General features: G+C 35.8%; 1 protein-coding gene across 1 annotated transcript in view; it reads left to right on the forward strand.

Annotated features, from left to right (window-relative positions):
- Positions 1-12,317, forward strand: part of plcg2 (phospholipase C, gamma 2) — a 201,546-nt gene that overhangs the window by 163,264 nt on the left and 25,965 nt on the right. The window contains exons 21-26 of the mRNA XM_039763474.1: positions 1,720-1,788; positions 2,047-2,156; positions 4,366-4,462; positions 6,379-6,445; positions 11,307-11,473; positions 11,960-12,062. Coding sequence (XP_039619408.1) covers positions 1,720-1,788; positions 2,047-2,156; positions 4,366-4,462; positions 6,379-6,445; positions 11,307-11,473; positions 11,960-12,062 — 613 coding nt within the window. The remainder of the gene's footprint in view (positions 1-1,719; positions 1,789-2,046; positions 2,157-4,365; positions 4,463-6,378; positions 6,446-11,306; positions 11,474-11,959; positions 12,063-12,317) is intronic.

The following is a 12,317-nucleotide window of genomic DNA, read 5'->3' on the forward strand; positions in this document are numbered from 1 at the left end:
ATTGTGTCATTTTTGATTATAACCTAAAATATTGCTACAGCTTAAAAAGTAATATAAAACTATATATGCAGCAAAATAAGCAATGCACACTGTATACTGTATCTGGATGAAATGATACAAGTTGCCAAGAATATAAAAATGTAAAACTACAAAACTGGGATCTGCCGACACAGCATGACTTACCGTGATCTTTTCTACTGCCATTTGTACGATGTAGGTTTTAATATAGGTGCTGTGAACTGCCAAGATTAGTGCCACTTTTAGTTTTCAATAGTACAGAATCGCCCTGTGTCCCTGTATCAGAATACACATGTTCAGAAAATGAATTAATGGACAGATTACCAGCAGTGTTACTCACATAGTCAAGGACACTGGTGGGAATTATTTAGAATTGCATTTAAGACTGAATGTTAAAAGCTCTTCTTCAAACAAACAGTTGTGGAACACTGTAACAAACTACTAAGTCATGTTCTGTAGTTTGTGTGTGTGTGTGGTTAGTATATTCTTATGTACTGTATTACTTAAAGCCAAGGGGGAACAAGAAAAAAACTAATCCATCAACTTTCGTTGAATAGTTAACTACTAGCTAAAATCCATCCCTACGGTTTCCCAATTTTTCATCCAGGTGCTTTTTAAAGTTGTAAAGTTTTCAACTGCAGTCATGAATCATTGGTTTGTACCACATTCCTGTGTAAAGAAGGACCTTCCAGGCATCAGTTTGATTTCCACAACAGTCCTGATATAAATGATTCACATATTTACTGTAGGGATTGTCTCATACCCCACACCTCAGACATAGCTGACCAGGTTGCTAGTTCTAGACCAAAAAGGCTTTTTATTTTGCACAGTACCTTTTTTCCCAGGTCATAAAAATGGCAAAAACTTACTGTCCACCAGTCATAAACTACTAATCCTGTCCTCGCCTCCTCTTCAGGAAAGTGTTGCCCTCCTTTACTCCTGACTGTGACTCGTCTGGCTGAAGCAGAGAGGCTCCTTTTCAAGCGGGTCTTACGAGTTCTTCAGTATGAAACAATTGTAGCTAGGAACCATTTCTGAGTTGGGTGGGAACTTTGTATAGTCTGGAGACTCCACTCACTTGGGGCCACCTTGCCGGCACTTTGAGCTTCATGCTGTAGCCTTGCACTTCCGGGCTGGACAGACAGACACCTCCACAAGCAGACGTTTATATATAAGAAGATGTTTATTTTTGCCTGCTTAAGTTATACCTTTCTACGTTAAATTGCATTGTCAAAGATTTTGTTCATTTTGAAAACTTTCAATTTCTCTTTTTGAATTATGTTTATCTGCCTCTTTTGTATCTGCTCTAGCTACAATTTTAGTGTCATTTGTGACTATCACAAGATTAGTAACTACAATATAATCTATGTCATTAATACAGTATAATACAGAAAAAGTGAATGCCCATGGACTGAGCAAGCCTTCTGTTGACCTCATGCTATCTGAAACATTCTTCTCTTGTCTGTACTCTTATGTCCAACAAATTAGCCAGCTTAAAAGTAACCACTGATACCTGTGGCTTTTAGTTTCAAAACAAATTTTCAGTGGAATACTGTATCAAAGTCTTTTTGAAGTTTACAGGCATTGCTATTGCATTCGTCCACTTTGTGAATAATTTAGGGTGTTGTTACATAGCACTTTCTTGGCTTTTTTAACATGTACAGGGAAACCCATTTTGTAACATACATTTTTCTTTTTCAGAAGCGGGACTTCAATGCAATTTATGATGTAAAGATGTATGTGGAACCTAATGAAATTGAGCAAACGATGGTATGTGTTCTAAAATCCCAAAAAGCAAACTTTATATAGTATAAAGTTTTAAATAAATTGAATCCATACTGCCTAGAGAGTCAATTAGTGATATTAAGATGTAATGCAACATAGTTTTGAAATTATTAAAATTATAAAAATAGCACTCCCTTACTTAAACCTTTGAAATCAAAACAAATCATACAGTATACAATTAAGCACAAAGCATTTAAAATGTAGCATGTATCATTTCATCTTTCTTTTTTTTTTTACTTTTAGCCCCAAAACACAGTGAAGGCACTATATGATTACAGAGCTAGCCGGCCAGATGAGTTGAACTTCAGCCGGGGAGCGCTTATACACAATGTAGTGAAAGAAGCCAGTGGCTGGTAAGAAGCTAACTTGCTACAGGACAATAATGATTTGGCATTAAAGGATTCTTTAAAAAAATCCTTCTTTGGACCTATCTTCTTTATGCTCATTTGGCCTTTTAAATTTGCAATGTACAATACATGGCAACATTTTCATAACTAACAAAGACTTCCATCTGTCACGTTTCTTTCCTGCTTTTCTGTAATGTCTGTTTAAAACATCTGTAACTGATGTACTTGGAACTGAATCATTTTACTGGTGTTTTCTCGCCAATGGCTCCTTTAGAATAGTGTAACTTACTTCTAGCCCTGGTTTGCTAATCCATCCTGGTTTAGCCTGTATCCCATATTTTCCAATAAACAAAATTTGATAAACTGAATAAAATGATCACATTGAGCACTGCTTCTTGTTTTTCCACCTTTTTTTTTTACTCAAGAACAAGATCCTAAAATACTCCGCTCAGGGCAGTTGTTCTCCCGCTCTTGGAGAGAGCAATATACCCTTTTCTGAAAGGGAATCATGAAATCAAGTTTGGAGCTACTAATCCTTATCCCTGCAACTTTGCTGAAGTGTGTGCTGTAGATCAGTCAGATGTGGCAAAGAGTACAACATCATCTGCATACCATACTACCACCACCACCCCAAAAATGGACACCCTCACATACTTAGTTGTGGCATGATATCCTGTCAGTGAAAACCACAAACAGGAGTGGAGACAAGACTTAGTGCTGATGGAGTTTAACACCCAAAGTGAATTAATTGGGTATAATTCCAAGTATTCTGACACAACTGCATTCATGGAGGGAATGGACAGCATGGAAGAGATGCCCTGTTAGCCCATATTTCAGCAGCACCTTCCACAACACATGCCAAAGGAAATGATCATTTGCTTTTTCCAGATCTACAAAATACATGTAGACTGGTTTATCACAATCTCATGATTGCTTTAGCAACTGTGCCAGGGAGGAAACCTTGCCTACTGTTTCATGGCCAGGATAGAATCAAAAATGTTCCTCCTGTATCTTTGACTCAACTATCAGACAGATCACTCCCTCTAGCACCCATGCATATGCCTTATCTGGTAGGCTAAGGAGTGTGATCCCTTTATACACACCTTCTGGTCACTTATCTTAAATATGGGGACCACCACATCCATCTGTGATTTCAAGATTGCTTTACCTGTCTTCCATGCAACAGTGAAAAAACACATTAATTATACTATTCCAACAATGTCCAGCACCTTCAACATCTCCGGTTGGATTTCATTGACAATAGAAACCATACTACCACTCAGTCTTCAGACCACAATAGTGACTTTGGCAACAGCAATTGAGTCCCCCCACTGTACATGTCTAACACTGCCTCCTAGTAGGAGGGCATGTCCACCGGGTTCAATGAGATTACAAGTACAAGCATCAGCAACGAGGTGGCTAGGCTGACAGTCAATGAGATTAGTAGCTTTCACTGATACAGCACGTTGCCACACCTACCACACAACATGCCGCTTTGGTTCCAAATTAGGACTCAAGTGCAGCCATGCAACACCTCAGCACCACATTAGTTCAAATGGAGTGGAACATTGTGAGATTTTTTTTTTTTTAAACAGTGGCTTGAGTACCAATCCTGCTACCAACCCCCAAATATTCCCTTGCAAATTGGAGGACCCAAATATTAGATGCAGGTTAACATTATACCCAGGACGGTGCAATTGCAGGTTAAGGACCTTGCTCAAGGGCCCAACTGAGTGGAATCACTTCCAGGATTCGAACTGGCAACCTTTTCAATTGCCAGCGCAGATCCCTAGCCTCAGAGCCCCCACTCCACTTTGACACTCGTGATAGGGCAAAAAGCTCAATGAATCAGGAAAGCCTCAGAGTCTCAGAGTAGAAGCGCTGCTCCTCCAGATTGAGATCAGCCAGTTGAAGTGGTTTGGGCATGTCATGAGAATGCCCCACTGGGTGGCCTGTCCCTTGCACCTTTCACTGGTTGGAGATGCTGTGACAGACCCAGGACATGCTGGAGGGGTGACATCTTTTGTCTGGTTGGGACTGGTTTCAAGGAATTGCATTCAGCACAGTCAACAAAAATTTTCTTAGTAACAAGTTTGTCTCAGAAGATGAATGTGTAACAAGTCAGGTACTTTAAAGGAGAAGGAAATATTTATTTTTCATTATTAGGTTATTATGCTGAAAGCCTGAAGGACATGTTTCACTCTTCTTCCTTCAGGTGGAAAGGTGACTATGGTGGGAAGATTCAACTCTATTTTCCTTCAAACTATGTGGAAGAGATTTCTTCTGACAGAAGAGAAGAGCCTAAAAACCGGGTAAGGTGTGATACAAGACATTAAAAAGAATGGCTGCTGTTTTTTTCTGGGAAACTAAGTTTTGTTGGTTTATTTAAATTTAGCTTTGTTCCCTGATATGCTGTTAAGAAATATAAGACATGCCATGCCATCTAGTCAATTCAATTTATTCCGATACAACATACTTCTATTATACAGTCCCTTTAAAATTTACACAATTACAAATATAGTATACTTAAAATAACATGCAACAGCGTCCAAAATCACTATGTAATCTGTGATGAACCAGTAACAAAGTACTGCACGATAACGTGCAGTGAATACATTTGACGTATAGTTTTCATACTCTTTCTCTGTACGTTTAGCATTTCTTTGCTCAGAGGTTGATGCAATTGCTGCTTCCTAAGCAGCTCTTTTTTTCTCCACTCTAGCGGCCCGCTTCTTCTTTTCTCTCGTTAACATCTTTTTGCGTTAAAACCGATTAAGTCAGTTTTGTGTTGCAATTACTAAGTACGTTTTTCTTAATTTTCTCTTAAGCTGGCATTTCAGTGTTCAATCTGACTTAAGAATGACTTAAGATATGAATAGGTAGGGGAAGTGACTGTGAAGGTGGTAGGGATGAGAACAGTGCCCGTATGCATGTGCTGCACGACCGCCCTGCCAGTTAATTCTAGAATAAAATAAAAATAAAAAGAGTTATAAAAATGGTCACCCCCAAAGCGTACAGTAGAGGTCGCATAGTAAATGTGCACCAAATTTCAGGTCAACAGGTCAAACGGTTTGCGAGTTACAGGTGATTTAAAATCCTGGACAGACAAACGGACAGCCAAGGTAGCGTAATATATAAGAATGTATCAAAAAAATATTTTCTATGATTACCTCCAAGTACTCTATGCATGGCTTTTTTGACTTTAAGGGCATACTAGCCTTTGTGTGCATAAGGAGTAAATTTCCAGCTCTGTTGTAATATTCGATCAAGAAATGCAACAGTTTAATGTGTTTTTCTTTTGGTTATATGTGCAAAAAAGACAAAAATTTGACATACAGTATATATATATATATATATATATATATATATATATATATATATATATATATATATATATATATATATATACATACAGTATATATATATATATATATCACACACACAGTGCATCCAGAAAGTATTCACAGCGCATCACTTTTTCCACATTTTGTTATGTTGCAGCCTTATTGCAAAATGGATTTAATTCATTTTTTTCCTCAGAATTCTACACACAACACCCCATAATGATGTGAAAAAAGTTTACTTGAGGTTTTTGCAAATTTATTGAAAATAAAAAAAAACTATATATATACACACACACACATACACACCAAGGACATGCCTCTTTTAGAAAAGATCATGCTAACAATAACTGAAAAACTGTAGTTTTACTTTATAAACAAAAATTGCTTCATATCTCAGAGGTTATATTGTTACTGAGATTGCATACAATCAAAAATAATTAAACAATTAGTTAATCATTTGTTTTTAGTTTTTTTAGAGAATTTTCCACAGTTGCCACATTTATAAGGTGCTTACCAAGGAAAGAAGGGCAATGCTCTACAATCTACATCAGAAATTGCACACTTGCTCTTGACTTTCACTTTATCTTTCTTTCAAATGCATTATAGTTCACACATGATAAAAAGCAGAAGCAAGTCTACCATATAACATTCACATGTCATTTTTGTTTTTCTAGACCATAATGCAGTATTTACAAGTATTTTTTTCCTGATGTATTCCCATATTAGGGATAAAGCATACTCCCATGCACATGTATTTTTATACCATAGTGTTCCTTATTACCTGATGTTTTTTTCCAGTTTTGTAACTAAAATTTGCCCTTCCATAAATGAAAGCATTTGCTAAGGAATATTAATGGTGATACATTTTTTTTCTTTTGTTGAAGATAATTGAGGACAACCCACTGGGAGAAATGTGTAAAGGTTGTGTGGATCTTTCAGACTGCTGTGTTTGTAAGGATCATTGTTTTATTTCTTTATATTTTAAAATGATAGCAATTTAATACTGTAGTGTTGAACAGGGAAACATGGTCTTTTATGCCTGGAGTCAATTTTAACTGTTTATTTATGAAAAATAGTTATTTTTTTCTCCACTTGATAACTGATCATTCCACATACCCACAACAAATAAAAAAATAAACACACAATTGTTATAATCTTTATTTTATGCTTTCAGGTCTTCATTAGTACTCATCCCCTGCTACACAACAGGCCATGTTTACATTTCTCCATCTTGTTTACAAGTTCAGAAAGATGTTTTAATTGTACCAACTACAGGGTGGTCCTTTTTGGATGAATTCCTAAAATGAGAAAGAAATCCCCTCTAAATACTTTTTTTACAAAACGTCTCGCTACACAATTCCACAAGATCATATAGAAGGTCTCCACAAGGCTTTTGCCTTGTTCTGATCAGCCAATAATACAAATGAGTCACTAAGTGTTGAGAGTGCACCCAGTCTACCAGTGTCTATAAGAAAATGGCATAGTGTGCACCTGTTCTTAGACATATCCCTCAATTACTGTGAAAACTGTTAAGGTAAGAATGTTAAATTCATACATTTTGCAGCTTGATATACTGTATTAGGGTCTGCAGTATTAACATATCATTGCAGTTTTCACTCAGTATATAGCCAGTTAATATTTTTTCAGTTTAGTTACTTGCTTTGGGTTATCTGATCTGGTTGGAATTTTTTGACTAAGAAATACTCGATTTAATTAAAGGTTGTCAATAAAAACAAGAACTTATTTTCACATGGCTTTTTCAATTATTAAGCTGAACACAAAAATAAACTTGACACTGTGTTTTTGCATAACCCTAATCAACCCAACCATTCCCTCGCCAGTCTAACAATATTCAAACAAAACTATCCAAGATAGTGTCCACAACTAGGATGGCGGTATGTGACATCAAATACCTGCTGTGATTCTTCAATTAATGCCAATATTAATTTCAGATGTGCTGTATTATGTATATATACACAGTATCATTTTGATTTTGTTTGTTTGATGCCAATTAAGGTTACGCTTCTTCTAGTTATGCTTTTATTTTCATTGGATGCAAGACAATTTAGGCAGCATTCAAACCAATATCTAATCTTTGAGACGTACACTCCTCATATGCTGCTATGTTACATACTAATTGGCTCTCTGACTTACTTATGATTATAATAATTCAAATTACCTCAAGATACATCTGAGATATTAAAAAATACATTTTGTTTGTAACTATCTCAAAAGCATAGCACTTCCTATCCTTTTCAGACTTTTAAAACATTTAAAAGCATTTCCTGACATCTCAGAATGAATTCTCAGAAAAGTTCTTTATTCTTTCAATAGTAAATTCTAACATATATACAGTCTCAGATCTACATACTCCAGTTCATGGTTGTCTGAGGAATGTATCCTGGCAGCACAGGGTGCAAGTCAAGAATCAACCCTAGACAGCACACCTCTCATGCACAGACCCACAATCACACTGAGCCAATTTAGAAATGTCAATGAACCTAATAGATGCATCTCTTAGGATATTGAGAATGGGAGTACCTGGAAGTTGTACAGTCTCCACACTGACAGTAATTTAAATCCAAGATGCTAGATACTAACCACTGTGTCACTCTGCCAGCCTCCTGCAAAATTCAGACTTTTTTAAATTATTTTTTATATTGGAGGTACTTTAGAATAGCCAGGAATATATTTAAAGATATCAATGTGCATTTGCTATATTTTATGTGGTAGTAAATGTTCCCAAACAAATGCCAAAAGGGGAGATAAACTGCAAAACTCTGGTCACAAAACAGAACTTTTAATTAAATAAAGAGTACTGGATATGTAAACAAAAAATACAAAATACAAAAAAATCGAACAAATAAAAATAAATAAAGAAAAAGTGAATAGTTCATTTTAATGTAAAAAAAAATAATTTCGATGTGAGTGTCAGTAGGCTTTGCGCCCTAGAAACCAAGTTGCCCAAACTATTCTACAACATTTCAGTAATATCTACCCTCTGACGCCGATCTTTCTGATCATAAAATAGGTCATTATGATGAGAAGAATTCATAATTTATTGCAGAATTATAGTATTTGAGGGTTACTCTAGAATGCCTCTTTCTCTTGCATGATTTGTCTCAAAAACTAATCACCACATCAACATCTTATAGCAGGCTTAAATTTCGAGTTTTGTATTTTTCCATCCACACCGTCCTCAAGAAACTGACACACACCCACCATCGATACAGTGATGTTTTCAGTATCGGGGACCCTAAAAAAATTGAGATCCGTTGAAAACCAGAGATCAACATTTTTGACGAATCTAAGGCTTTCGTTCCTCCCCCATAGACGATAGGTTATGTTGGGGAGGGCACAAAGCAAAAAATCCTAAATTCCAAAGAGACAAAAGCAGAAACCAGTTTTCAGAATCAAAAGTTTTAAGTATTCAATTTCAGAGACCAAAAACTCTAATTTAAAATTAAAAGCGACCAAAGCCATCTGAAAATCACAATTTAGACTAAAGTAATGCCACTGCAACTATCCAAGAAAGCTGCTGCATACAGTATTTTGCTCTCATGTCATTGCAATATGAATTACCACACCACCTATAAGTAATTTAGAAGCAAACAACCGAGGGCCTCATTTATAAAACCGCATGGATTCAAGTGTGAAAATGTCCACACCAAATGAACAGAAAAATGTAAAAAATGCAACAAACTGAATAAAAAAGCTGGCTATGAACATTTCTACATAATATACCCTTTATATAATAAATAACAATCACCTTGTAAAAATGTATATGAAATGATTATCATAAACATCCATATATGGAGCATGCTAATCAGTGTCATGCACATGGAATCACAATGTTTAAGAACTTCACTGACTGGTAGTGTAGCCTCACTCCTGATGCACCGAGGCTAAGCAACCTACATTCAAGAATGTCAGGTTGTGCACCACAACTGAAAGTGTAAGATCATCCGTGGCTTTTCATTGCCTATGCTTTGTGTTCTGTAGACTGGAGACAAGTGTAAGGCACCATCATATGAGTAGGTAGCCACAATTACCTGGCACATGTAATAACATGATTGCTGTTACAATGACTCTGAGGGTTTAGACAGTTACGTTACCAACAAGCTAGCCACCACATACAGTACCCTCACATTTGTCAAGACCAAATTGCCCCAAAGTAAATGAATCACAGGCTGCTGACCCAGGCCACAGAGACACATTTCTTACCCACCTCATGGCATGGCAGAAGATTTGCACAATATTGGAATGTAACTGCTCAGAGTTCACAAAAGCAGCTTCATTCTCGCTAGTTTCCCTTATTAGTGAAGTAAACCACACTAAAAAGAATCAGATAAGGCAGGAAACTGACTTTTTATGTTTGCAAAATTGTTATATAATTTATGTATTTGCACCCACCATACAAAAACTGGATGTAGTGCCTTGCCAGTCAGTCAATAGCTTCCAGCACACCAGGCATAATGGAGCTGAAGCTTGATGGAGATACTACTGGCCAATACACTGAGAACTGACAACAGGTAGTCGATATAAACTGTCAAAAAAAAAGTTTGTCAGTGCAAATACGCTGCATTGGCCCTCTTATATGGGAACTAAAATAGTCTGTACTTCATATTCCTCACTTTTAAGGTGTAATATGTTTGTCATATCAAAGCACATAATAATAATGGAATAATAACGGCTTGGTAATAAGAATTATTATGCATGCAAGTCATCATTTAGCTGGTTTGGCTGCATTTCCCTGCTTGATCAAGGGGGTCGTCACTTTACAGTGTCTCCAAAATTTTACATAAGTATGGGTCAGAGTAGCCATAAATACACGCACGTTTCCCCATCATGTGTTCTTTTATGAATCTCAACATATCCATGGAACATTGCGCACACACATTCCAAGCTTCTTTTCATGCATATGCCAGTATTATAAATGAGTCCCCTGTTCTTAAAGAGAAAGAAAAAAAATTTTGGGTTAGGGATTAAGGATTATTGAAAAATACAAAACTAAAACAAATTACAAGCAAAGGATTGTTTGAGAAGTAATAAAACCAACACAAAATGAAAACACGGACAAGGCCAGACTGAAGTCCAAATATTATTCCACTCTTACAGTAAAGCAAGAGCAACCAAAAATCAGTCTGACTGTCTGGTTGCGAGCTTTTTTCATTGCAAGCTGGAACACTAAACTAAAGAGTATCAAATGTAAGCAATATATATTTCCGTTCCCATTCATACAGCACCAATATGCCTTATACTGTGGCAAAATACTGACAAAGTTACTACATAGTGATATTTTACATATAACTCAGAAGACTAAAAGAGTTCTCCATTCCTATACAAAAAACATGGGCAACTTTATTTTTTGAATATCTGACTTGCTTATCAAGAGCAAAAACAAGTCAACGATCTAAATGTAGAAATTGGCTTCTGGGAGCATTGATTGCAATGAAATTCCATTTTCATTAGATTCTCTTGTACTGAGTTTAAAAACTTTTATGCTTCTCTTATGTTTCTGCATTAAATTTGAAATATATAAAAAAATATTACTTAAATGTTTTGTTGCTAAATAATCAAGAAACAGTGAATTAACAAAACAAAGTATCTGAAACTTTTACCCCCCGAATATTTGACTGGCTATACATTTTTACAAAAATATTAAATTAACTAAGCTGGATAGCATATCTGCAAATAAGAACTTTAATATGATGCTCTCCATTTGATTTCTTGGGGCGGTTTCAATAATTATTAGCATGCTTCAAATATTTTGGTTGCTTATCTTGTTATTTTTTGTGTTTTATCTAAAAAGCTAAAACCCAACAAAGAAAGAATGGAATGAATTTCGTATTTACCCTGCAGCCCAGTATGGACGACAGTCTTCCTATGGATCTCGCAACAGAAACAGTGGAAGAGCAATTTGAGTGGTACAATGTGGTGTGGAACATTACACAGAAAAAGCTCATTGAGCAATGTAAGGTATGCTTTATGTGGGACTATTTTTATAACCCCATATACACAAAAAATATCAACATATTTTGTTTCTGTCTTTTGTGAATAAAATTTGAACAATGTAGTTCAACTCATAAATGGCACAAGACGTATAGTTTACTTAATGCACATAAATATTCAAAAAGACATGGTGTTATTTTTAGTACAGTATTTCAAGAAAACTTTCACCCTTTTTTTAAACTGGGGAATAAGCTTTGTAAGCTTAATAGTCTTTTGATGTTTATCCGATTCATGTAGATATGCTATACTTCAAATAATACAGAATATGTGTATAAAGAGAGTAAAGTTTAGGCTGATACTGCAGTCATTTCTGTGTGCTTGTTTTCTGTGTTCAAATAGAAAGCAGCGATAGGTTGCAGTCATGCTACTCCTTTTTGGATGGCCTGATTAAGAACAGGCCAAGTATTTTGTTGTCTCCTGTGATAACCTAAACCGCACATTCTTTTCAAACAGATTGAACAGAAAAAACAAAGTGAGAAGAGGGATGTGGTTGCTATTGAAATGTCTGACCTAATTATTTATTGCCAGCCAAGAAGCAAAGACAAGGACTCTTTTGGTATGTCAAAAACTATTTCCTTTCTTTTAAGGAGACATCTACTGAAAGAACAGGATATTCTTACATTAGTGAACAGCACTGTAAATTAAGTTAAAACATTAAATCTTTTGTGGTGGAAGGTATCTTGCCACTCATACCTGGAACAAAATGTGTATACTGTACATCTATTTGTATTTAATTAGGGTATATTGGCCAAAAATACACAAGAGGAGGGATAGAACACAAATTATCAAGGGAAACAAATATATAAGGCAA

Source organism: Polypterus senegalus, chromosome 9, assembly GCF_016835505.1.
Source record: "Polypterus senegalus isolate Bchr_013 chromosome 9, ASM1683550v1, whole genome shotgun sequence".
Taxonomy (NCBI): domain Eukaryota; kingdom Metazoa; phylum Chordata; class Cladistia; order Polypteriformes; family Polypteridae; genus Polypterus; species Polypterus senegalus.